This window comes from Labeo rohita, chromosome 12 (genome assembly GCF_022985175.1).
Source record: "Labeo rohita strain BAU-BD-2019 chromosome 12, IGBB_LRoh.1.0, whole genome shotgun sequence".
Lineage (NCBI taxonomy): Eukaryota > Metazoa > Chordata > Actinopteri > Cypriniformes > Cyprinidae > Labeo > Labeo rohita.
The window spans coordinates 25,620,543-25,648,458 of NC_066880.1; the positions used below are offsets into that span (position 1 = coordinate 25,620,543).

Consider the following 27,916-nt stretch of genomic DNA (forward strand, 5'->3'; position numbering starts at 1 on the left):
AGTTCAAAAGATCTTAATCGAATCTTCTGCTTAAACAGACATCACATGTAGACACAGTATAACATGGCAGGTAGAGTCTAACAGAATCAATCATGTTGACGGAAAGAAGGGCAGATGAGAGTTAGAAAAGGTTGTAGTAAAAAATTGTGTTGGGAGTATCATATAGTCATCTTTAGTCCCACAAATCTGTTCAATGTTACTGGCTGCATGAATGTGTTTACACAATTGCTTAACAAATGGAAGAAATTAATGCAATCATGATTAATTTATTCTGTCAGTCATTTAGTCATTCTTATACTCCTTATATATATATATATATATTTTTTTTTTTTTATTGTTATTACTTAGTATATATTAGTATAATATGTGACACTGAACCACAAAACTAGTCATAAGTAGCACAGGTATATTTGTAGCAATAGCCAAAAATACATTGTATGGGTCACAATTATCGATTTTTCATTATCTATTTTTCATTAGGATATAAAAGAAAGATCATGTTCCATGAGGATATTTTGTAAATTTCCTACCGTAAATATATCAAAAGTTATTTTTTGATTAGTAGTATGCATTGCTAAGAACTTAATTTGGACAACGTTAAAGGCAATTTTCTCAATATTTTTTTTTTTTAATTTTTTTTTTTTTTTGCACCCTCAGATTCCAGATTTTCATAAAGTTGTATCTCGGCCAAATATTGTCTTATCAGAACAAACCATACATCAATGGAAAGCTTATTTATTCAGCGTTCAGCTAATATATAAATCTCCACAGTTTACCCTTATGACTGGTTTTGTGGTTCTGGGTCTCATGTTACAGTTTTTTTGTTTTTTGCTTCTTTTCCATTAAATAAATGGAGCCTTGGTGAGAATAAGTGACTTTTTCAAAAGCTTATTTTTATTTATTTATTTTGTTCATTGTTGTATTGTTAATTTTTGTACTACTATAATAGTACTATATATTTGTAATGGTGAAAATTTGAAAGAATACATAATATTTTATAGATGGATGATGTTTATGTGAAAAGAAAGGAGAAGCCTTCCATCGATTCACTTATTCAGTCAACCAATCAATCGAACTGCTGTTTATTTGTTTAAGCATTCATTTCAAGTGTTTGATTTCTTTTGTTTGCATGCTAATCACACAGTCGTATATAAGTGTAATTATGAAAATTGAACAAATTTTGAGAAAGAATGATAAGGATTAGAATCAAAGTAAAGAGAAGCCTAATATTGATTAATTTACGCAACTAAACAATTAATGACGTGCATCAATCAAACAAATGATTCCTTCACTCACTGATTGCTGTTTGTCCGTTCCTTTGTTCATTCATCTGTTCGTTGGTTCGTTCTGCAAAAGTGTTTGATTTCCTTTGATAGGGTGAGTCTCCTAGCAGTTACAAGCGACTGGTCTCTCCTGTGCACTCCACTCTCACAAAGGGCTCACAGTGATTGATCTAAATAGAGGAAAATGAGGTGCATCTTACAATGGAGTGATTATGCCGTAATGATGGAGATAAACGAGCCGAACAGGCTTTTTAATTATGAAGCACCTTCTTTTGCTTCACTCTCTCATTGAGCCCGTTTCCCTTACTGGATGAACCAACAGTGAAAATCTCACTTGGTATTCCTCAATAAAAGAGATGTCTGGATTTACAACACGCTTCAAGGACATGTAATGTGTTCACCTTCAAACTCAAGGATAATCACTCGCCTTCATCAGGGAGAAAGTGCATAAGGATCCATTTATATCCAAACTGTCAAGGTGGTTGTCAGGCGGTGGAATTATGTTACATCAGAGTTGAAAGTCTCTGACTTTATTGTCACGTTAACGTAGCCTTTACAAACAAATAATGGTGATTCCAATACTCTAATAACCCCTGAAATAATTCAAAGCACATCTTAATTGGCAGAATTTTCTGAGCCGTAATCTGTCCTCCTTCCTAGTCCCTGTGTGCTTAGCTCATGAAAGTAAGATGAGAAAACAGTGCAGCAGGTTTCATTCCCATCTTCCCATCTACCCACAAGTGTCCCTCCATGACCTTTCTGATTCACTTGCGGCTAAAAATCAAGGGTGAAGTTGAGACGTATGGCTGGGGGAGCAGGTGCGGTTTGGAAGGTTTTTAAAATTCAGTGACCTTTACTAAACCACCTGGTCATTAGCCAATTTAATAAACAGTCCTTTTTCTGCAGAGGAAAGATGGGAAAATAGGTCCCTTTCTAAAGGCCCCTGGTGACACTCAGAGTTGACCTCTGTGCCTGCTGAGGTCACTCGGGCCGATATGAGAGCCAGACAGATTCACAAAGCCCACAAGAGAGATTTCTTCATCCCCAATCTGTGGTTAGAGGAACAGATACAGCCAGACGTCTGTCTGGTGTACACAGACATTTGACTTTTGGCATAAAGTCTTACTCACTTTGCTGGGATGTGCACAATTCAGTATTACCTCCCTCTCAATCCCTATCCATCTCTCCAACCCGTTGCTTTTTAAAAGATGTTACTCTTTCATATAGATTTTTTGATGGGTATATAATATAAAACTATTTTTTTAAAGATAGCAAATTACACAAACATTTCTACAATTAAATTGATATTTATTTTATGCAATATTTAGTTTACCCAAAAATTCTGCTATTAATTCCCTCCCTCATGTTGTTTCAAACCCATAAGACCTTTGTTCAGGTTCAGAACACAAATTAAGATATTTATGATGAAATCCGAGAGCTTTCTGACCCTGCATAGACAGCAATGCAACAGGCACGTTCAAGACCCAGAAAGGTAGTAAGGACATGATAAAATAGCCCATGTCCATAATTTTATGAAGCTACGTTGTGGTACTGTTGCTAACGGCGTCAAAGACTGACGCGGAAGAGAAGAAATTGTTAAAGAAAGTCATTTTTGTTTCCTTTGCACACAAAAAGTAATTATCATAGCTTCATAACATTACGGTTGATCCACATGGACTATTTTATCAATGTCCTTACTACCTTTCTGGGCCTTGAATGTGGTAGTTGCGTTGCTGTCTATGCAAGGTCAGAAAGATCTCGGATTTCATCAAAAATTTTCATTTTGGGGTGAACTGTCCCTTTAATAACAAAAATATCTAAAATTCTAAAACTGAATATATATATATATATATATATATATTTAAATTAAAGCAAGTTAGAAAAAAAAATCAGTTGCCATATATATATATGCCATATATCCACAATAATATATTTTCAAAGAAATACCATGCATACATATAGGTGAAGGGAAACTGATACAGTGTTGAACTTTCATGTCCACATCTAGTTTACATAACTTGCATCTTTCACAAAGACAGATCATCAAACACACAGTGTATGCATTTTTATACAAGATACAATGCATTCTGTAGCTGGATTTGTTGAAGTTGGGAGGTTTGCGAAGTTAGATTCAATGTTCAGCAGGTATTCAAAGACATTTAAGTTATATAAATGAGTATTTTCTGAATGCCGACAGTCTATAAAAATACTATAGCATTTGCCGTTCTATTATTAGACAGAACTGTTAAGCAGTGTCTTATATAGAATGCTGTGCCCTCCGGAGGTCACATTTATCTGCTACATACATCAGTGAGGCTGTCTAATTTCAGAAAAGCAAGCATTAGAAAATAGACTGCTATTCCTCATGAAGCATATTGTACGTTTTTACTTTGGAATGTGTTGCTTGATTTTCAAAAATTAGACCACCTCGATGACAGCTGACAAATGGGGGTAACGCATTACAAGTAGCGCGAGTTACGTAATCTGATTACTTTTTTGGAATGAATGCATGAGCTCATTTATATAGCACTTTCATTGTGTATTGCCATACACCCAAAGCACTTTACAATCATATGAGGGATTTCTCCTCACCCACCACCAGTGTGCAGCATCCAGTTGGATGATGCGATGTAACATTTTGAAGTAACTAGTAAAGTAACGCATTACTTTTTCGTTTAAAAGAAAATATCTGAGTTACTTTTTCAAATAGGTAACGCCAGTTACTTTGTTTTCCCATTTATTGACTGACTAGTCTGCTGTCCCCATGTTGAGAGAAACAGACATTTGCTAAAAATGTAACTTTTTATATTAAAAACAAACAAGCAAGCCCTGTCCAGATTTTAAAAGTAACGCAAATGTAATGTAACTCCATGCAACTTTTCATAAAACGTAACTAAGTAACGTAGTTACTTTTTAGGAAGTAACACAATATTGTACTGCATTACTTTTAAAAGTACCTTTCCCCAACACTGGTGACCATCAAAAGTAAGCCGGCATTAAACAAAGACAGTCGATGCGTCCGTTAATGAATTAAGATCTATGTAGTGTGAAATTGTGTACCCTGTTGAAAAAAAAAAAACAGCATATGCTGGTATATGTTTTGAAGCATGACAGTTGGTTTGAACTGTTTTAAGCTGGTCCTTAGTTGGTCATGAGCTGGTTTAAGCTGGTCCTCAGCAGGACGATATATCGATATATATACAGTATTGGTTGACCACTAGTTCAGTAATTTTTTCACTGCATATTTGCTGTAACAGTTGGTCACTAGATGATGTTGCTAAAGTTAAACTTACAAACACAATCAAATCATGATGCTCATGTTTCTGTAAATCGTCAGCTTCATTACAAATAAATGATTTGAGGTTGTTTTGTTGTTTCAAATCACTGGTGGTGTGAACGGTGAAAATAGTTGTTGTGGGGATTACAAGTTAACATTTAAAATCTAAGCCACTGGAGAATGAGTGTTCTAACAGGAATACACGTCATACCCTTTCATTATGGAAATACACAGGTTTAGCCATGAAGTTGCAAGTTTCTTGCTTAAAGATTAATGGTATCCTTCCGGTTCCTAATCACAGGATGTGAACCTGTTTGTTGACAAACTGAATTACCTAGTGTGCATTTGTCTCAGCTCAAGATCAGCTTGCCTTATTCTACCCCCAGAGCGTAGTGCAAACTCAGCAGGCTTTATTGCCGGCACATGAAAAATTTACAGGACCAATCTGCCAAATACTCCAGCATTTAAACCTTTAACAAATAAGTCAGAGCAGCAGGGGGAAAACCATCTGCTAATTTATGGAATATTGGTTTCCCCGCTGGCTTGTCTGGGACATTTCCCCCCAATGTTTTATGCTTCAGGGGAAGTAACAAGATTGACTCTGACTCAACATAAATGGATTCAGAATGATCTGACAAGAGGCTAAGCAACTATGTTGTGAGGACACCCTCACTTCCTGGATTCCTGGTTTTTAGTAGGGTTTTAATTGGCTATTTTACTTTTGCGTATTTTATTTTATTTTGCATTATATAGCAACATATCAAACCAGTTGGCATTTATTTTCAAGAAATATAGTGCAAATACATTGTTCAAGTACACATTTCACAAAAAGAAGTTTGTTTTTAATGATAGATCATACTGATACTGATCTGTTTGACTGATTCAGTTTTTTAATTTTGTTTGTTCGCTTGTCAGATCATTTTTGTAGTAGTATTTGTTTTGTTTGATTTGTTATGTAATTATCATTTGTGCAGTCTGGTAACAGCATCTGAAGTCCTGGTAGGAGGAGAAGCAGTCATTTGTATAAAATGTTCTCAGAAACAACTTTCACCCTGTAGACTGTGTAGCTCTTATTTGAATTAACTGGTGCTTCCATCCTAGCAAGTTATGCTACCTAACCTGACCTGCAAAAACATATTTGTATACAGAAAATGACAGAATCATATTATTTTTGTGTGTGTATTTGACGTCTGCTGGAAATGACTTGTGTAAAGACAAGAAATAAGTGGTCAAAAGCTCGCAAGGTGCAGATTAAAGCAGTATTTATTTGTTTATTTATTTGCTGTTTTTTTTTTTCTTCTTTTTTTCTTTTTCGTGAGTGAGAAATCACATGCCTTAAGCCTAACTATTTTCATAATCAAGGATATTTCTGAGAACTTGCTGTGCATGTAAATGGTTGAATTAAAACACTGCAAGGTGCAGACACAAGTTGAGTTAGTTCCTGTTGGGTTTATTTAACCCCAAAATCAAAAGAAAGAAGTTAGCATAAATCAAATGAGAACGATTTCAGAACCCTTGGGATATTTTGGATTATGAGGTTATACACATGACAAATTAAGTAATTAAATTATTTGCTGTATATACTATATTAAAGTAATATATTAAATTACTCATTATTACTGCCTTTTTAATTATAATTATAAAACTCTATTATAAAATTTGTACTAAAAAATTAACATAACGTTTTAACATAAATTATTGCAGTGGCACTATTTACATGAAAAATGAAGGCATTAAATCATTACTGTAATTTTAAAGTATTAATATTACTGGCTTTTAAGATTATAATATAAAATATAATATTGTAATGTATTATAAAATGTCAGTTTTTAATTTAAAAAACAGAACATTTAAAATAGTTTAAAATAAATAAAATATGGCAGTATAAAATGTCTGTAACTAATTTTATATGTATGACAATAATAATAATATCGATAATAATATCGAATATAAACCGAAAATTGTCCGTCATCGATGGTTTTTTTTTTTTTTTTTTTTTTTTTGTCAGTGACGAAAAAAATCTGAAGGCTGTCCGTCACTTTGACAGATTACACTGAGAATGATCTATTGTTAAATTGTATCTGTAATTCCCACCCCTGTCCAGTTGGTGACGAGTGCGCTCCGCTCTGGCAGCAGAGCGCTGGATCCAGAACAAAAATGAAACTGTCACAAATGTTTTCCTATGCGTTTGATTACACGCAGACGAGTACACAGAAGCTACGACGATCTATCACGCTACATTAAAGAGCGCCAAAATGATATTTATTGCTTGAATTTCCTAATGAAATAGACATCATTCGAAATCTGAGACTTTGTTTTATATCAAGAGTAACACAAAGCCTAGCCTATTGCTATTCATTGGAAGGAAGATGCACTATGTACTGTTAAGAATCTATATTGGTTCATTAAAATGAGAATCTATTAAAATCGAGAAATTTGTTTACCCAGCCCTAGCGTATTTTGTTGTTTTTAAACACTGCGCTGTCGTCCTGTAGGTTCATGATTTAAAAATTAAAATGTGAACAAAACTAAAAGCAATTAAATGTGTTATTCTAATTAAAATATGAACATTGAAATGACAGGTAATAATAAATTATGACAGAATTTTTACGACCCTGTCTGTCAAAACCTGTCTGGCGCAACCTCTGATATATATACCATGTTAGTATTTCTTGCAATGCTTAATTTTCTACATACAATATATGTGACCCTGGACCACAAAACCAGTCTTAAGTAGCACAGGTTTTTTGTATTTGTTGCAATAGCCAACAATAATTGTATGGGTCAGAATTATTAATTTTTCTTTTATGCCAAAAATCATTAGGATATTAAGTAAAGATCATGTTCCATTAAAATATTTTGTAAATTCCCTACCATAAATATATCAAAACTTACTTTTTGATTAGTAATATGCATTGCTAAGAACTGTTTGGAGAATCTGGCAGTTTTCTCAAGTTTTTTATTTTATGTACTTTTATTTATTTTTTGCTCTTCAGAATCCAGATTTTCACATAGTTGTATCCCAAATAGTGTCTATCCTGACAAGCTACACATTAATGGAACGTGTCTTTATTCAGCTTTCAGGTGACGTACAAATCTCAATTAAAAAAAAAAATGGACGCTTATGACTGGTTTTGTGGTTCAGGGTCACACATTATGTTTTTATTGCAGCTTTACATAGATTCATATTCAATGTTCCCATAAAATATACTATGTTTGCATAATAAATGTGTAACAGTAGCGCTATGCTTATTGTATGTTTGCTGTGTGTGTATGAATGTTGAAATGTTATGTTTCCATTCCTCATCTTTCAAAATGTGAATTATTTGAAATGTAGATTAAGTGTTAATTGTTGTTAGTGAGTAGACGGAATTCTCTCTGCCAGCATGCTAATTTGGCTGCAGCCATCAATTTTGTTGAGGCCATCTATACTCTGAAACACTAATCTGCTCAACAGCTGTGGATATTTTTCATTAGACCCTATTCATAGCTTGATGATGAACGCAAATATGTTAGTAATTTCGCAAGTTCTGTGAAAATTAATCAGCGGAAATTGATAATTGTTTATGAAAGCCAAGACAGTCCGTTACCAGACAAAATCACACAGAGGCCTCAAGGTTCGTGCTTCAGATTTGTTGATGTCTTTAGATTACTGACTGAAACTGAGGAAAGTTTTTATTTAGAGATGTCCGTGTAATGATTGAAGTAACCTGAAGGTTTCTTGCTTTCAGACCTCAACCGCTACAGTGAATATTGTGGTGACTGATGTCAATGATAATGACCCTGAGTTCGATCCTCTGCTGCCCCTTAATCTCACAGTTCAAGAGGAAGAGGCAAATGCTTTTGTGGGTCAAGTAAAGGTAAGCCCCCAACCACATTCACAATTCTTTCTACTTGTTCTCCTCGCTGTTTGATCTGTAAACTGTTTGCTCTGCATCTGCTTTCTGCCCTCTGGAGTCACCTCAGATGGAAATCATGAAGTTTACACTTCAGAGTTTAAGAGTGTAACTTTCTGGTTACTCTTTTTTGACCTCTAATTTCTTATTGTTGACTTAAAGGAGTCATTCACCCAGAATGAACATTCTGAGTCATTTTTCCACCCTCATGTTGCTTGCAAACCCACATGACGGAAACAGAAAGAAATTGAATTGCAATTTAATTTAATTGTTATAATTTCAGAAAAGACACAAAAGCACCATAAAAGTAATATTGCATATTTTGCAAGACACAGACGGTCATTTACATTATTATTTACTAAGAATCACTATCTAAGCTGTTATATGATTTCAGAGGAGTTTGGATGAAAAGTGTTAGAGATGAGAATAATAAACTGGGGACCTGAAGGCATAATCAAATTAACCAAAATAATTAACAAATGCAAGAGGCAGAAGACAGTGTACAAGTTTCTGAATGGCAGCATTCCAATTCTGTGAAAATCTTTCTGCAGACTGAAGTTGTAGTCACATTTTGGCAAATTACAAGGGCAAAAAAGATGCAAAATCTGTTTTGGGAAATATTTTGCCCTAATGCAAAATTCCCATTTGCATGGGTTCCTGTTGAAGTTGAATAATTCACATAACAAGGGGAAAAGTGACTGCAATAGGCAAGACACTATAGGTGAAAAGGTTGTTATGAATAACTAATCATATTAGTTATATCACCATACTTTCCCCAGTTAATTAATCCCAGTACATTAAGACAGTTGTTTTATGTCACAAGTTTTCGGGAAAAGTTTTTTAAAATATGCAAATGAGGCATTTTCTAATTAAATCTGCAATAATTTGCATAAATTTCCAGACCAAAATCTGAGCATTGAAAAAAAAAGTAAATAACAGTAAAAAATTTTACTGAGGGGATTTTGACTATCTCTTTATATGAATCCATAATCAGAAATGTATTTTCAATAGCCAAATAAATGGATGGATGGATGGATTTTCACTATGTTTTTAGGAGTAAAATGCTAATTAAGCTTTAAAAAGCTTTCAGAATATGGTTAAAAATAAACCTGTAGGTGTATGTAAGTGCTATTGAAGTGATTTCTGACTCATGACAAAAAAAGTATGTAATATATGTATTATAATTAAAATCTACAGATGCAAATAGATGCAGTTGAATAAAATAAATACTCAAATGTATACTTTGACTGTTCTTTTCATTATTCTGAAAGAAGACAAGTTTTGGAAGCAAAATCTCAAAATTGACCATTGCCTAAAGAAACTGTGGTTTTTCTCTACCTTTTTGAGTTGGAGTACACTGACGATGAACTTGTGGTGATTCGAAGACGTGATTCATAGTAGTGATGGGAAGTTCAGATCATTTTACTGACTCAGACCTTTGAGTCTCATTCAGCAAAATGGACGAATCTTTTCTCGAGTCATTTGATTTATTTTAGCAAAATCAGCATTATGCAGCATTATGTGACAGCCCCATAAGATGAACGAACGACTCAAAACAGGTGAAATAATTCCAGTACAGAACCTAATAGGATGTTGCGCATGCACGACTGAACGAATCACTCCCCGAGACAACTCGTTCTTCCTGAGTCACATTAAAGATTGTTAAAGAATGACCTGTGGACACACATCACAGAGCCTGTGCTATACAAGCTTTTGTGTTTAAAAAGTATACAAATTTTTATTTTTCAAAAACAATGACCAATCGTTTCGCTAGATAAGACCCTTCTTCCTCGGCTGGGATCGTTTAGAGCGCTTTGAAGCTGCATTTAAACTGCGTTTTGGAAGTTCAAATTTGGGGCACCAATGAAGTCCATTATATGCAGAAAAATCCTGAAATGCTTTCCTCAAAAAACATAATTTCTTTACAACTGAAGACAGAAAGACATGAACATCTTGGATGACAAGGGGGTGAGTAAATTATTTGTAAATTGTTGTTCTGGAAGTGGACTTCTCCTTTAAGATACGACCTGCTCGTAAATATGGAGCATTTGAGCCATTTGTATGAAGAACCACTAGTACTATTGCTCATATTTAAAGGAGAAGTTCTTCACGACTGAAGAACTTTCTTTCTTCATTCGTAAAGAAATTATGTTTTTGAGGAAAACATTTCAGGAATGTTTTCCATATAATGGACTTCTATGGTGCCCCCAAGTTTGAACTTCTAAAATGCAGTTTAAATGTAGCTTCAAAGGGCTCTAAATGGTCCCAACCAAGAAAGAAGGGTCTGGTCTAGCGCACATCCCATCTCATTTTCTCCTCCAACTTCAACCCTTTGAAGCTGCATTTAAACTGCATTTTGGAAGTTCAAACTCAAGGGCACCACAGAAGTCCATTATATGGAGAAAAATCCTGAAATGTTTTCCTCAAAAACATAATTTCTTTATGACTGAAGAAAGAAATACATGAACATCTTGGAGGGTGAGTAAATTATCTGTAAATTTTTAGTCTGGATGTGAACTTCTCCTTTAAGGTTGGGGATTCAAACAATCCTCTAACCCTGAGTAATTCAGTACTGCATGTGATTCCTCCCAAACTATTTATGTTACAGTCACAAAATCTCAAATCGTGTGCCCGTTCCTTTAAATCCATCATAGTAACTTGCACTGAGCTTAACTGTTCTTTTGTACAGTTCTATTTGAGGATTTCAATCCCTTGCGTGGTCTCAAATGACCGGTGTTAATCAGTGCCTGCTGGGGCATGGGCGTGACGCCAGCAGCTGGAGTGTCTTTCTCTGCCCTCTTGAGCCCTCATCTCACTCTCTCCCCATCGCTCGCCCAGCTGGCATACACCCGCAGCACACCCGCCAAAGTCCCTGCCCGCTCCACTGTTTATGATTTTCCAATTAAAGAAATGTAATTTAAATAATTTGTTACCTTCGGGGACGTCCTGTAATGAGCAGCTTTGTTGGGCTCTGTTAAGCTGCGAAGAGTTGTAATTAGTGGTCTAGATTAATAGAGCCGCACTTTGTCATCAGAATAATCACAGGCTAATGCTGGCAGACTGTTTATTAGCAGAGTGTTCCTTAAATATGTCTACTTTGCATCAGATAAATATATGTCAGACCTCATGAGATGGGCAGGCGTCATTTTCCACAGCTTTTGATTCCTCTGTTCTAGGGAACTACATCACGCAATGCACATTATATACAGTTGTGCTCATAAGTTTACATATCCCTTGCAGAATACGCAAAATGATAATTATTTTAACAAAATAAGAGGGATCATGAAAATTGCATGTTGTTCTGAATCATCTATTTTACATAACAGATGTTTATACATACTCCACGAGACAAAATAATATCTGATTTTATAAAATTGACCCTGTTTAAAAGTTTACATACCCTTAAATCATAATACTTTGTGTTGTTTCCTGGATGAGCCACAATTGTTTTTTTGTTTTGTGATCGTTGTTCATGAGTCCCTTTTTGGCTCTAAGCAGTTCAGCTGCCTGCTGTTCTTCAGAAAAATCCTCCAGCTCCTGCACATTCTTGTTTTCCAGCAACATCTGCATATTTAAACCCTTTCCAGAAGTGAATGTATGATTTTAATATCCATCCTTTCACACTGACAACAATTGAGGGACTCATACATAACTATTACAAAAGATGAAAACATTAACTGATGCTCAAGAAAGCAACACAATGCATTAAGAGCCGGGGAGTGTATTGGATGATCGGGGTGAATTGTACTTATATTGTCTTAAATATTTGTGGAGACATGCATATATTTATGCAGCTTCTGAAGCGCAATACTAAATTAAAAAAAAAAAAAAAATCTGTAAACAAAATAAGAAAAATGTACATCATCCTGTTCAAAAATTTACACCCCCTGGCTCTTAATGCATTGTGTTGCCAAGGGGTATGTAAATTTATGAGCACAACTGTATGTAGTAATATATTAGCTGAAAGTTTATTTATTTATCTAGTGAAGTAAATGTTTTCTAAAAGATAGAGTTATGTAACACTTACGTTAAAAATAAACAAATAAATGCCAACTTCTGTCATGAAACTCTAGATGGCTCAGGCTGATGGGTCGTTAATGCGAACTGATGATATATTCAGCATTTCATGTTGCATATGCAGCCAATAAGCTTGCTGCTTTACATTTAAATGGCTGGTTAGCATCTACTAGAACATTTAGGTTTCAGAGTTATTCTGAAACCCTCCACCTCCCCAGCTCCACCTGTATATAGTAGATTTGCAACAGCTTATTATATATGCAATTTGTGCAGCAGCAGTATGTTTTAAATACTCACAGCACTCTATTGGCAGCAGCAATAATCTACAACAACAGCAACAATTCAGCAGGATAGCATGTCTATTCCGCCAAAAACAAATACATTAACGTTGTCATATGCATTACCATGCTAGAATCTTCAGGGAGTTGTCATAATATAAATAAATAAATAAATAAATAAAAGAGACAAAACTAACCCCTTAAGGGGCATGGTGATGGTACATAAAATGAGATGGGAGAAAAAAAATATATGCAGTATGCATTCTCTCACAAAACATTTGCGTCCCCCCGAGAAACGTTGTGCTTGCTCACAAAACAATTGCGTTCCCCTGAGAAACTTTTTAGTGCTCTTCTGAACGAACACGGCGTTTCTCAGGAGAGTGCAATACGTTTGCGAAAGAATGCAAATGTCTTGCAAAGAACGTAAGTTTCTCAGGAGAGCAAGACAATGCAAAAGTAGATTTCCTCCCATCTCATATTTTTTCCATCACCATGTCCGCTTAGAGAACTATTTAAAACAGGTTGGGTAATGATATAGAATCCAATGTTGATTTATTTTGATTCATTTGGCTCTGTTTACAATGTAATAGAACATTTTGATAGAACATAGAAAAGGTACATGTGATTCATGGCTATTTTTATGAATTGAACTGTGTGGTTAAGCTGTACAGTATGTTTCTTTGAAAAGAATCAGCTCATTAGAGCCATTCGTTTGTGAATCAGAAAACACTGTTTGTGTGTGTTTTTGCATGCAACCTGCAAAATAACTCACGATAAAGACAGAATCATTTTATTGCTTCACATTCAGTATAGTCTCTGAACTGTATGGTTAAGCTGTATGTTTGACTCTTTAAAAAGAAACAGCTCATTAGAGCCATTTGTTTGTGAATCAGACTACACTGCTCTGGTTAGGTTTTGCATGCAGCCTGCAAAAGAATATAAAGATAGAATCTTTTTTTGGCTTCACATTCAGTATAGACTCTGAACTCACTTTCACAACTAGAATTGTTACACATCCACTCCATATTTTGCTCCCTGTTTCTCACATGTAATTAAGGTGAAAAAGTCACTGACATTTGCACAGTATAGCAAAATCCCCATGCTTGTATGTATATAACATTGTGTTACAACGCCAGTGCTTTTGCTAATTGTTCACCTCTTGACAAGGTGATATTTGTGTACACACCGCAGTACGACAAGCTTCATTTACAAACCCTCACTTGTCCTGAATTCATTTGGAGCTCCTGACACGTCTCCCAGCGAGGCACATTGGATATGGTCCAAGGCTCAACGCTAGCTAAACATCCCCTACGGCTAACGTGGAGCAGCAGAGGTTTCCATGTCATTAGAGAAATGCCCACAGAGCTCTATCAGCGCTATCACAGCAGAGCCTGCATCACTGCTGATATTACACCTGGCCGGCGTGCTCATTTCAAATGACTCCAAATACGCCACAGCATGGGAAATTTAAACTTGTTTGAAGTCGGTTAAGTTCAGGCCAGAGAGTCTCGTCTCATTGTGTGCAGTTGGAAAACTCTTGTGTTGACATGCTGTCCATATTCTTGTGCTTGTTTTTCATCAAAAAGCTTTTTATGAACTTGTGTACTTGCCATTTTGATGTGGGCTGAAGCAGACACCTTAATTTTCTGCCGGCCTTCTTTTTGATGCACTTGTCTGCATTCCGTCAATACGCCTCGTAATGATTTCAACTCAGAGCAGAAGTGAGACAAATAAGTGGGCAACTGTTGTTATCAGAGGCGCTACAAATTAGTGTGAAGTATGACTGCTAATTAGAAAACATAGTGAGAACTTGTCTTTCTGCCATTATTTGCCTGATAATGCAATCATCCTTCTTAAAGTCAATGTGAAACGCCTTTCACAGCCCACTAATTTGGGTATTCTGAAGTTTTTCCAAGTATATTCAACTAGAAAAAAATGGGACTTAGTGTTTAAAAGACTAAAACTAAAAATGGCCAAAAACCAAAAACTTTTTTTTAATGTGTTTTGAATGTTCATGTCCATGACAACTGTGTTTTGGGGGCTGAAAACTTTTGAAAACGAATTTCAAAGTGCTTTAGTGTTCCCTGTTTTGTGATGCCTGAATTTGGAAGCATTTTAAGTGAAATGCCTTGAACAAAATCGCAAAGTTTCTGATAATTGGCTAGTGGGCACACAGCCAGGTTAGTTTGTTTCACTAATTTCATGTGGTTTTCAGCGCAAGTCTTTTGTTTTGTGAAACAATAGTGGCATGTTGTCAGATTTATATTTTACAGAGACTAGTGAGATATGTAAGAACACACATTTCAGCATGCTACTCTATTAAAAATCACAATGTTAATTAAAAATTTGCATTCTTTATCACCTCCTACTGTGTTTTTACAAGACATCGCAACGTGCGTCCAAACATGAGCAAGCATCGTTTGGCATTTCTGCTGTGCCCTATATTCAAGTTTAATTAACTTTCGATTGATTACTGAGAAGATGAATGCTTTCATTACCGGCTTTTGCTTACCTTAGCATGCGATAAAGAACGCACAGGAAGTTCTGCCATCTCCATAATGCTATCTTTATTTCGTGTTTGTGTTCCTACCATTTTTTTTGTGCCTTGTTTTCAGACGGCAGTTAACCTAAATGTTTCCAAATAACCAAAATAATGATATTCATTTAGTGCAGCAAATAAAAGAATAAGACTTCTTGACCTTAAAGATAACATAGCTAACAGCCCATAAATAAAGGTACTAGGCTTGTGTGAAGTTCAGCTGCGTATCAATGATGTCTTTTTAAATAAAACGTTTATGGCTATTAATACTACTAATAATAATAATTTCTCTATTTTCCTTTTTTCTTTACTGTTATCCATCCATCTATATATGAAGAGTTCAGATGCAAAACCAGCTAAAAGCCATCTCGGTCAAAAATGAAATAATGATACTGAGTGAATGCTCTTGACACATATTATACATCCATCGAATGCTTTTTCTTCAAACTCGCTAAAATACCACCCTCAGCCCAATCAGAAGTACCAGTACTTACATAGAAACCTATACATCTATACATCAAATAAAAAAATATTTCTGTTTAAGTTTTTTTTTATTCTTATTTGTTTTTTATATATATATATTCAATAATTAAAAAAAAAAAAACAATTAATCATTATAAAAAAAAATTAAACAGAAATATTTTCTATTTGATCCATTAATAATTTTATTTTATAAAAATTAAATAAAAAATTATTAATAATTAAAAAAAAAACCTCTAAAAAAAATTCTTCTATTTTTTTTTTTTTTTTCATTTTGGAAAGTTGTTATCTGTTATTCTTACTTACAGCAATTTTAGCACCATCTGTTTTAGTTTTTTTTGCCCATATCGCTGCCGGATAATTAAGTTATCAGTTTCAACTTCCTACTTGAAGTGTACAGAATGACAATTGATGTTTAGTGTGAGCTTGTGAAAATTGAGAATACTGATTTCGCAGAGATGTGGATGTATCATTTCATGCAAATGTGATGGAGACATACACAGTTAATGATAAACATTTACTATTCTGCAAATAAAATGCATCAGTGACTCAACGTTCTTATATTAAATGATAATAAAACCAGTTTATGAAAGCATTTGCAGAACCAGGTGTATAAAACAGTTAATGAAACGCTACCTGTGAAACCAGCTGATACATGGTTTACTTACAGTTTTCTTAGCATATTCAACTGGGATTTGAGAAAGTATGTTAATACTGAAAACATAGCACTTTTATTCATAGCAATCACACTGCTGTGAGCTGTTAAAGGCTTTTCAGTTACCATAATAAGTGTCTTTTTAGTATTATTCTGGACTGGCTTCATTTGAAGAAACAAGTCACGTCCCGAACTTTTCACTGTTACTTTTGACAAGCTTGGTGGGCTTTAGAAAGCACGCTGTCACCATTGCTTCAGTTTGCTTCATGCTAAAACTTTCTCTGAACTGTGTTGCTGACATTTTCTGTAAGCATTTATCTTGTAATTATATACGAAACACCTCAAATTATTAAGACATCACTGTAACTCACTGGAATAAAGGAACATTTGAAGCAAGCTTTTATCCCTTTGCTAATACATATCATAGAGCTTGATTTTTCGGATTCTGTTTCTTTAAACATAGAAAATGTGCCTCTTCAAAGACCTGTCAAAGGGTTGAGTCTGTCATTGACTTTGGTGTTTTAGCTCTGGCGGTATTAAATGAGTTTAGTCCCGACCCTTTGGCGAAGGACACCGTTCGCTCTATCTACATCTGTAAAATTTATAGCAGCCAGTCTTGGAATGCTTTGTTTCAGGGCTTATCAGAAAAAAAAAGCAAAAGCACTTTGCCTGAGTGTCAATGAGGTGCTTTCATGCACAAGTGCTGAACGGATAAGAAGCGGATAACACAGTTGGGAGTTTGCTTGATGCCATTAAATCTGATATTTAAGGCCTGTCTAAATGGAAAAAACTTGAGAGGCCACAGAGGGGAAGAGACGCTTTATTGATGGTCCATTTGTTATTCCCAGGTCATCCCGTGAGACTTTTTTTCTTTCATGAATCAGAAAAGAAAAGACTTTGAGGAAAATCCTAGCTGCTATTTTCCATACAATGTATGGAAATAACAGAAATGAGTCATGGACTAATTTTATGGTCTTTTGCATCCTTTTCCATCCTTTTTGAAGCTTAAAAGCTTGTCATATAGATTTAAAAATGGCATGCGGGTGAATAAACAGTGGCAATTTTCATTACTGGGTGAACTATTCCTGTACCGTTATGATTTAGTATGACTTTTTATCGGTGTCTGTGAGTTGAGTGGGGATAATTGCCATGAGAATGTCAAAGAACAACATCGTGCACCTGTCTGCACCACTGCAGGGAGTCACAAATCTTGCTGGTGTTTTTGTTGATTGTCTCATCACCCTGCTGATTAAGCAGGTGTCTCTAAGGGTGTGTGTGGTTCGGTGGCTCCATGTGGTGACGTGTTGAAATTATAAAGTAAGGTTATGTTTTCACAGCCATATGGACAGGTTATTTCTCTCTGTGTGGGGCAGGGATCCCACAGTTATGGAAAACCTGAAGAAAAATAATATATATAAATAAAATTGTAATGGGAAAGCCATGGGAATTTCAATAACCCTTTACAGCAAAGTTCAATTCATGTTGATTAAAAAATTTACATTAGTTATTAAAGGAGAAGTTCACTTCCAAAACAAAGATTCACATATAATGTACTCACCCCCTTGTCATCCAAGATGTCAATGTCTTTCTTCAGTCGTAAAGTCGTAAATTTTTCTCCATATAATGGACTGATATGGTGCCCCGATTTTGAACTTCCAAAATGGAAGTTGAAGTGGACTTCTCCTTTCAGGGTATCATGAACCAACAATGAACATTTTTGCAGCATTTAATAATCTCAATCTGTTATTAATGTAATATTTTATTGTTTATTGCTAGTTCATGTTTGTTATATTAACTAATGTAACTTTGTAACACTAATCATTTAATTAATGTCTGTTTGTAATATTAACTAATTTACAGTGTTGTAGAAATTATATTATAATCATTTCTCAAGGACCATGTGACAATGAAATAAGAAATAAGAATAAATAAGAATTTACAAGGACAATGTAATATAAAATAATATTCTATAATATTTATGTGACCCTGAACCACAAAACCAGTCATAAGGGTATTTTTTAAATTCAGATTTATATATCATCAGCTGAATAAATAAGGTTTCCATTGATGTATGTTTTTTTTAGGATAGGACAATATGTTATTTTTTTTTGAACATTTGGATTCTAAGCGTGCAAAAAATTCTAAGCGTGCAAAAAATAAATAAATAAATATTGAGAAAATCGCCTTTAAACTTGTCCAAATGAAGTTCTTAGCAATGCATATTACTAATTAAAAATTAGGTTTTGATATGTTTATGGTAGGAAATTTACAAAATATCTTCATGGAACATGAACTACCTAATATCCTCAAAGAAAAATCCATCATCATACCATGTGTTGTTGGCTATTGCAACAAATATACCCTTGACACTTACTACTTACTATGGTCCAGGGTCACATACATAATATATTCAGATGTTTTTAATAATATTTCACAATATTACTGTTTTTACTGTATTTTTTAAATCACATCGTTAAAACAAAATTCAGTGCAAATTGTAAAAATTATATTAAATCCTTACAACAGTCTCTTTATAATAATTACTAAAAGAAAAAGTCATAATCGAATAATCATGAACAACTAGAAGAGTTTAGTACAATTCAAGTCAGTTTTAAAATTAAATGCCGAGCAAGCACATGAGTGTATTTGTCACGTATCCACATTCTATTTTTGTCTATGTAGTGTATGTCTTCTTTCAAATATCAATGTAAATATGCTTGTATTTGTGTGTGTGTTCTCATCCAGGCCACTGATCTGGACCTGGGTGTTAACGGACAAGTTCGTTACCGACTGGTCAGTCACACAGATCTCTTCAGGATCAGCACTGATGGCAGCATCTTCACAGCTGTGCCTCTGGACCGTGAGGAACGGGCTCAGTATGATTTGGTCGTGCAGGCTTCGGATGGGGCCAAAGACCCTCGCCGGACCACCGTCACACTCTCCATCAAAGTGCTGGACGTGGATGACAACAGCCCAGCCTTCTCCCAGCCTGCGTATCACGTCACACTGCCAGAAAACAGCCCAGTGGGCATGATCATCCTCAATATCAGTGTAAGTTACACACATGCGCACACGTGCACACGTACACACATACCACATGCATATTCAACACATCAAACATAACCAGATCAAAAACATGACTCCATGAAATTAGCCTCTGGAAAACATTTCTTTGCTAATGTTATGTCTTAACTTGACAAGTCAGACATGTTTTACATTTGTAAAGGAGTTCTTGGCTGGTTAATTTATTTGGAATATGCAGCTTGTTAACTTGACTTACTGAGAGGCCCTTAGGGAAAATCCATAGCATATTTGTAATCTTCTTAAAAGATGTTATTTAAATGCATCTTTTTATAAAACAATTTTTTTTTTAACGAACCTAAATTCAGTTAATGCGTTATGATGAACTGACAAAGAAAAATGCTTGTATTTCATTTTAAAGAATGTATTTTCTAAATGTATGTTATAGATCTTATTGAGAATATACAGTTTATTTGTTTATATTTTAAAATGAATAAACATTTCTTTTTCTTTTTTTTTTAATGTTGGTTTGCCTCTACCTACATTTTCGCAAAACTCCACGAAGCACAAGTGGCAGTAAAACAAACTTTTATTCCAGTTTTCAAACAGATTATGACTACAGGAGCAGACAGTCGATTAAAACACCTGTTTTTCATGTGGTTCCTTCACAATATTATGACCTCAAAGCACATGATTTGTAAACTAATACATTTTGACATTTGCTTCTCACAATTTCTATAGGTAAGGCCTTTTTAATGTAAAATTGCTTGGTAGCGCACCCGGTACACCATTACACTTGCAATGTGGTGTCCTGTTAAACATGAAAGAGACAGAAGATTTGTAGAAACAAGCTAAAATACTATGATTGCTTGTGCAAATGCATTTTTCTCTCACGTTTGCTTTTGTTAACACTATCTGTTAGGGTTTAGTGTAGGTGGTATACTATTTTCAAACGCCATTTCAGCCACTAAATAGATGGTTCGTTGGTGAACTGACACAATACGTACAACAACCAACTTAAAGGAACACTTTTTTGAAAATAGGCTCATTTAGGCTCCAACTGCCCTAGAGTTAAACAGTTGAGTTGTACCGTTTTCGAATCCATTTAGCCGGTCTCTGGGTCCAGCAGTAGCACTCTCATTTCGGCGTCTCATTTTGCGCCTGCTGCACCCATGGTACGGCAGCAAAATTCCTTGATTATTACACCGAAATGAGAGTATAGTTCCTAGCCGTATCAACCTAGAAAATTGCAACTTTTCATTTTTTGTCCGTCTTTGTACACAATGTAACTACAGAAGAGTCAAGTTTTAAATAGGAAAAATATTGTCATTATATATGGTCATTTTTGCTAACGGTCTAATCAGATTCAATGATCTATGCTAAGCTAAAAGTGCTACCGCCAGACCCGGAAATCAGCTGAATGGATTAGAAAACGGTAAAACTTAACTGTTTAACTCTAGGGGAGTTGGACACTGAGCCTATTTTCAAAAAAAAGTGGAATGTTCCTTTAATAAAATGTTGCTAGAACCTGAATGCATTTTTAGAGCCACTCGCAAGACATTTGACTTTGAAAGTGTTGTGAAACATGCATGACGTAATGTAATGTTTTGCAGAAATGTTGCCCTAAGCATAATTTTCCATTGAGGCTTGGTTAGATTATATGGTTAATCACAATATCATTTGCATTTGGCATTGTTTTTAGCTGCTGGCAATGACTCCTTTAGAAAAGACCTGCGGCCCATTTTTGGGATCGTGACCCACTAGTTGAGAACCACTGTGTTATAAGACCTTAGCAGCTACACAGTGCCTTACAATACCATCCAAAGGCCCGAGTCCTCTCGGGATGTTGTTCAGTTTGCCGTAATGGATAATTTGTGAGTTCCCACAGCTCAGTGCCTGGCTGCGAGTGAAGCATCTTTCTAATTTACTCATCGCTTCAGGGTCACTACAGGATTTGTTTCAATCATTAATGTAACCCGGTCATTTGGTTTATTCAGAGAAAGTTGAAGAGTTTAATTAATGCAGAGATTGGAATTACTCATCCGAAGTGTGATTGTCTCACGCAGGCACTGGACCCCGATCTGGACGCGAACGTCACGTACCGTATCAGGACCGAGGAGGCCAGAGAACTGTTTGCTGTGAACCCTCTCACTGGAGAGCTCAAGGTGCTTCACTCACTTGATTTCGAGAAACTCTTACCGAATAGGACAACATGGACCTTTGTGGTGGAGGCTGTCGATGGCGGAAGTAGCAAAATGCCTCCAGGGTTGGCCTCCGTTACAGTCACTGTATTGGTAAGAGTTTCAATTATGTTCCTCAATTCCTTGACTAATCTGTTTGTACCCAACCAAACCTCTTAAAATCATGTCTTGTCAGTCAAATGCATTTTTGGTAACGCCCCCGGGCAGCTATTATGTACTAACTTGGCCAGCATGGAGATTCCTACTGGTCTAAACTGGAGATATTCTAAAACTATTGCCGTCCTGTGATTTCTCGGTAGCCGCTCTTAAGCTCTGTGGACATTGACAGCTAGAGACTGTATTATGTCTGAAATGATCATTAGGTCCACAAGACCTCTGTTGTGTAACCAGCTGATTTGTAAAGTCTCAGAAGATTAAATTCCACACACTGGATGAATGTCAATTAGCTCTCGCTGGAAATGCTGTCAGTTAAGTGGCTAAAAGAGATCGTTGGGGGGTGCAGTATTTCCGGGGTGGTTAAGGTCACTGTAATCATTATTCAATGAAATGCTGCTTTTGTTTGTTCGAGGGAACTGCGAACCAATTCTTAGACTGAGAAATTGAATCATGACACAAATGAATTCATAAATGACATGGTCACAAACACATATTGGTGACTATTTTGTCGTTTATGTAGTTTTGAGAACATATTTCAGCATTCATAGTAATTTGATGTCTTTATGCTATCATAAGCTGTAAATGTGGCATCACATTTACCATTGTTCAACAAATTTTCACACAGTTCGCCCGCATAAAAATTGGTCGCATGGATTAGTGAAACTTTATTTTTCATTTCAGACTTGGTTAAATAAAAACACTTTTTTATTTTATTTTATTTTATTTTATTTTATTTATTCTGTGTTTCACAAAAATATATAGCTATCAATTCACACATGATATTTGTATAAATAAATAAAAAATAATATATTAAGTAAGACAAGTAAGCTAAATTACAAGCTACATTTTTTTCCCAATAAGTAGCAGTGTATTTTCTATTTTATTTTATTTTATTTTATTTTATTTTATTTTATTTTATTTTATTTTATTTATATAGTTACAATCTGTTTCAAACACAGCATTACTGTCATATTGTCATCTCTCTCTCATATAACACATTGTAGGTCTGATTCATTTTAGTGAATGGAAGTGAAATGTATAGTTTGTTTGCAGTGTAAATGTATCAGTTCAAACACTATCACCCTGTCTGAGCTCCTCTAGCATTCTATTTGAGATCCTTTGTTCTAGATAAATACAACTTTGATTGCTAAATCTATATAATTTAGTTTTGCATTTAATAAGATGAAGAATAAACGCTTAGTGTAGGTATCAACTTGTTTAAAAGGGTAATTTAACTAATTAAACTCCATTATGACTAGCTTATAGCTTGTAAACCCAAAATTTCAAAGTAGCGTCCCCTGTTCATATAAATGTTTGATGTATATTCTTCTCTGGTCAAGCTTCGACAAGAGAGCCAGGACACAGTTATACATTTAGCCAGTTGTTTAGGATTTTTGTTTATTTCATTTACCAAACTGCTTGCAGTTTGATAGGTTTCAGCTTCAAAGAAAAAGAGTTTAAGTAAAAGCATTTTCATGCAAGGAAACACACAGCTTATTACGTTCTCTACAGTCTCCCAAGAACCCCTAATTGTTTCTGTGTTGGGATTATTTATTAATTTTCCTTCTGTGCACGGTGTGGTTAATTGATAATTAGTTGCTGTGGAAAATGAAAAAGTGAACGGTGGAAATGAATGTGCTACCTGATGCGTGGAGACTCGGGATATCAGAGTGATTATGATGGGATAGGGGCCCCAAGGCGCCGTCTTGATGGAGAAAACGGTCCCAGTGCGACTAAGATCACCATCGTGAACTCACTACACTTTGCAGATTTACTTTAAGGCTTGACGGATTTTATTTTTCATCCCGGGTGGGAGAAGACTCACAGAGATGTGTGGGATTGGAAAATAAGAGGGAAAAAATAGCAATTTCACTCCAAAGTACTTTCCTCAGGACCTTTTATTTTGGGGATGTGAGCAATAGCAAAGTTTTATTAGTCGGTGCTCAGGACTCAAGGACATCCTTGAATAAGCGCATTCTTACAGGAAGGACGAAGGAGTGGGGGATTGACAGGGGAAGGAGGTGTAATTTGGATACCTGAACCCGCCTGGCCTCTCCTTGGACTCGGAGACGGCTGCTCTATTGAGTGTATTAGGTCGCATTGCGTCTCTCGCATCTCCCAGAATCACCTGTGTCATCAGCATTCATAGGAGCCAACCGCACTTTTCCGCTTTGTTGTATCTTTCACATATATAACTTTGTGGAAAAAGTTAAGGTCCTCCGCAAAGTGTGCAACCACTTTTTCAGCAGCCTTTCGCCTGGAAGTTTCTGCACAGAGATTTAAAATTATTGTATAAAAAGCTGTAAGCCATGAACCAAACAGGTCTACAACATTACAAATATTGATTTATATTTTTTTATTAGTAGTAGTAGTAGTAGACTCTAAAAAATGCTGGGTTAAAAACAACCCAACTTAGGTTTTTCGGCAACCCAGCGCTGGGAAAATATTGGACACAACACATGCTGGGTTATTTTGAGCCAGCTGGTTGGGTTAAATATTTTATCAAATATGCTGGGTTGTTATTTAAGTCAACTATTGTTTTAAATTATTATATTGTTGATTTAAAATGAACGAGTACTTTTAAAACACACACACACAGAATTACTAGAGGCAACAGCAATAATCGAAAATGAACATTTATTATTAAGCAAGAAAACATGAACAGAATACAAGACAAATTTAATTTATTTGGGTGAATACTGCATAGTTACAATATTACATACATTTAAACTCATTTGACAAGCATTTAGACATAAAAATGTTAGATTTAAAAGTAGCATTTTAATTTTAGTGTATTCAACCGTTCCCTGGATTTGCTTTTTACCATAGTAGCGCTAATTCTTGTGCTGGGGTAACTGCGAACTTCAGACGTTTCACTCATAGCCGAAAGATGTCATGACTGACTCCAAAACCTGATCACAAACAAATATTACTGACATTAGAGAACATATTTTAACATCAAATTAAATTAAACTCAGTACTGTAACGAATAAAATTAATTTGTTTTATGCTTTTCCATCCTGCGAAACAACCTGACACAGCTGACTGACATCTTGTCATTATGTTGTAAAATAACATAATTTACAGCACACTCAAGACTTCATAAATGAAATAAAATGTATAAAAACCTTTATTTCGCTGAAGAAGTGCATCAAATCGGCAGCACTGAGAACCAGTCTGTCCTGTAGGGGACTCAAAAAGCCCATGCTCTGACTTTAACTCAGCAGCTGGGTTGTTTCGTCGGAGACAGGCTCAACCCAGCGGTTGGGTAGAAAAAAAAAAAAAAACAGCATAAAAATTATCCAGTAGCTTAGTTACAGAAAAACCACCCAGCAACTGGGTAAAAAAAATAATAATAATAAAAACAACCCAATAAAATGACCCAACAAATTGAACCCAGCATTTGGGTTAAAAAAATTAACCCAGCACCTGGGTAAAAATATTAAAAATAACCCAATAAAACAACCCAACGGGCTGAACCCAGCATTTGGGTTAAAAAACTAAAATTAAAACTAAAATTAACTAAAGCAATAAGCCCCCAGAAGCTGTGGTTTACAGTGAATTTGTAACAGCTAAGGGGTGTTGTTAGGCACGAACCCCCTTAGCTGCTTCCATTTACGTAGTAAGGTTTCACAAAATAAAACAAAGCAAGTAAAGTGTAATGATATTAATAAAAACATTATTCTTCCACCAAACAATGTAGTTCTTCAGAAACAAAGGTGTATGTTTGTAGAGTAATTTAATAAAACAGCTTTGAACCCCACTCAGTCAGTCAGAATCAAGGCCCGGAACTATCCATTTTCTAAGTAAAATTTTAGTGCATTAAACCACATTTTATTATTAAGTTTCAGAAGCAAATAACATGATGGTGCGTGGTGTCAGTACTGCACTGTTGAGTCCACTATATGAAAATTATGGTACAATATAACTATTCATTAAATAAAATACAATATAAAAACAATTTATTTTTACACCAACAAATTGAAATATTCAGAAATATATTAGCTATTTTAGAGTGCTGTAAGGCTTAATTACATTATTTGTGATGTTTTAGGGGAGTGGACGGTTGCTGCTAAGCTTTTTTCCACTGCTTGTCATTTCTAGAACAGCAACTCCTCTCATTGGTGGATATTTGTTTAGAATTATGGGTAATGTAGTACTTCTGGTGGAGTGTGTTTAAGGCTGGGGAAAGCTTAGCCTTCCACTGGTCAAGAGGACTTGGGGCAAAAAATGCCACTAAATTGAACAAAAATGCCCCTGCACAAACAAATTAAATATATTATGTCTGTTGTTAATAAAGTGAAAATGAATGGTGTCAATTGCATCATTAAATCAAGATCTGCTCATGCTCATCATACACTGTAAGTTCATTCTTTTAAGGTAATTTTACAGTGTTGCATTTTAACCGATCTCCCGAATTTTGATGAGCTTAGGAATGCAATGGCCAATCAGATGCGTTCAGATGAGTCATCGTCGAAACTCATTAGTTTTGTTAAGTGCATGCAACTCTTGAATTCTTTCATCATAAACAACAAAGCGCAGATGTATGTAAAATGCAAGTAAAAGATTAATTTCACAGTGTGGACAGCTTCAGTGATTATAACAATAAATTAGTTTGTTATGACAGTGCTTAAACTCACGATAGATCAAAGTTAGTAAAAAATGTTGCTTTCTGTATATAATTTATTCGCTATTTGAATAACCGTGGAAATGAACCTATAATTATCAATTTCTTTTTTCTTTTTAATAAATTGTAATCATGTTAAATACAAATTTAGTCCCATTAAATTAAATTAAATATTCTATTAGCCTACATGACACCCATGTCTGGTTCTTTCCTAAAAATTAGATGAGGTCATGTTTGTAATCATAGATTTGGCTGCTTTTAGCCTTACCCTGGAATGCCATTAAACAGTTATAATGAATTTGAAATCATATTGAGAAACATATATCATTTTTTGTCTATCTTGAATAATTGACAAAAGACAAAAAAATCACCAAAATTTCATTGTGACTGCACCATTATGGTTAAAACAGTATTATTATTATTACTTTAAATAAATAAAACTGATTAGAAATGCACTGAAATTTCTGCAACCAATGATATTCAGCCAAAATTGCCAAAAAAAATGTCATTTTTGGATGAATTTTTGGAGGCCTGAAATCATTGATAGAAACATACTTAGATTTACCATTTTTTTCCGAACTTCTGTCTTAAAATGCTTATATGTCATTGTTAAAAATGAATTTCTACATGGATAAAATGAATCAAATTTTTGTTTAGCTCCAATAACACTATATTGTGCTGTTGCACTATATTAACACCCCATTTTCAGTTTTGCCTCATTATTCTCTGTAGTAACCTTTTCATCTGCCTTTAGCGCTCTCTCAGCAGCTATAATTATGTGTCACCCAACTTTTTCCCCCAAACGTCCCCGGGCACCTAGCACTGTGACACATCCTTAATGCACTGCATGATCTACTATTGAATAAATGCCATTTTTGCTTAGTGTTTTAGTGTTCGGGGCTAGCTAATGGGGCCTGAGCTAGCGCACAGTCTGACACTTGCAAAAGAGTAAAGGCAGGCGAAGAGAGCAGAAGTCGAGGCACTAATCGGAGTTTGATGTTCTGTGTCTGGGCAGGACATGAACGACTTCCCACCAGTGTTCAGTCAAACGCTGTATCGGGGAATGGTGGCGCCCAACGCAATCAAGGGGACCCTAGTGACCACCGTACACGCTGAGGACCTGGACCCACCGGTGAGTTGGCTTGATTATGTGGCTTGATTTCTTTATCACAATAGATTTGGAGAAATTTAGTATTACATCACTTGCTTACCAATGGATCCCTGCAGTGAATGGGTGCCGTCAGAATGAGAGTCCAAACAGCTGTTAAAAAAAAATCACAATAATCCAAGAGTTTAAAATTAAAAAGATCTTAATGATGGATTTTTTTCTTACAAACATGCAATTTTTCTCTTCAGAAGAAATTAATTGATGGACTGGAGTGATGTGAATTACTTGTGGATTATTGTAATGTTTTTATCAGCTGTTTGGTCTCTCATTCTGATGGCACCCATTTACTACTGAGGATCCATCGGTGAGCAAGTGATG

General features: G+C 35.2%; 1 protein-coding gene across 2 annotated transcripts in view; it reads left to right on the forward strand.

The window, feature by feature from the left end:
- Positions 1 to 27,916, forward strand: part of pcdh15b (protocadherin-related 15b) — a 245,671-nt gene that overhangs the window by 135,587 nt on the left and 82,168 nt on the right. For both annotated transcript variants that reach the window (XM_051124508.1, XM_051124507.1), the window contains exons 19-22: positions 8,292 to 8,420; positions 19,171 to 19,476; positions 21,513 to 21,740; positions 27,446 to 27,562. In XM_051124508.1, coding sequence (XP_050980465.1) covers positions 8,292 to 8,420; positions 19,171 to 19,476; positions 21,513 to 21,740; positions 27,446 to 27,562 — 780 coding nt within the window. The remainder of the gene's footprint in view (positions 1 to 8,291; positions 8,421 to 19,170; positions 19,477 to 21,512; positions 21,741 to 27,445; positions 27,563 to 27,916) is intronic.